Source organism: Corvus brachyrhynchos, unplaced genomic scaffold (genome assembly GCF_000691975.1).
Source record: "Corvus brachyrhynchos isolate BGI_N302 unplaced genomic scaffold, ASM69197v1 scaffold30, whole genome shotgun sequence".
In the NCBI taxonomy this organism is placed as follows: Eukaryota; Metazoa; Chordata; class Aves; order Passeriformes; family Corvidae; genus Corvus; species Corvus brachyrhynchos.
In genome coordinates, this window is record NW_008235742.1 from 413,132 (window position 1) to 413,703 (window position 572).

Here is a 572-nt window from a genome sequence, read left to right on the forward strand (position 1 = left end):
GCCTTTCGTTTCTGCGAAGGAGGCGGCGTTGGGGCCGTGGAACCGACCCCCCTCCTGCCCCTGTTCCGTCAGGAAGTTGCGGGAGTTGAGCTGGAGGCAGCCGGCCACCAGGTTGGTGGTGGGCTGGGACAGCCCCTTGCACAGAGTCTGCACGTAGGAGACCAGGTCAGGCCGCTTGCCCGAGCGCAGGATCTCGGAGAGAGCCCAGATGTAGTTCTTGGCCAAGCGGAGGGTCTCGATTTTGGAGAGTTTTTGGGTTTTGGAGTAGCAGGGAACCACCTTGCGCAGGTTGTCCAGGGCCGCGTTCAGGTCGTGCATCCGGTTCCTCTCCCGGGCGTTCGCCTTCTGCCGCCGCAGCTTGGACCGCTCCAGCCGCGCCTTCGTCATCTTCCTCTTCTTGGGGCCGCGCTTCTTGGGCCGCTCGCCCTCCGCCTCCTCCAGGCCTTCCTCCTCCTCTTCCTCCTCCTCCTCGTCCCCTCCTAGCTCCCCTTCCTCCTTGCTCTCTCCCAGCGAGCCCTCGGGCGGCTCCTCGGGGAGGGCGCAGCCCTTCCCCGCCCGCCCCCCCCTCTCCC

At 66.8% G+C, this 572-nt stretch overlaps 1 protein-coding gene across 1 annotated transcript in view; it reads right to left on the reverse strand.

The window, feature by feature from the left end:
• NEUROD2 (neuronal differentiation 2) overlaps positions 1-572 on the reverse strand; it is a 19,599-nt gene that overhangs the window by 15,954 nt on the left and 3,073 nt on the right. The window contains exon 2 of the mRNA XM_017744930.1: positions 3-570. Within this exon, the coding sequence (XP_017600419.1) occupies positions 3-570 (568 nt within the window). The remainder of the gene's footprint in view (positions 1-2; positions 571-572) is intronic.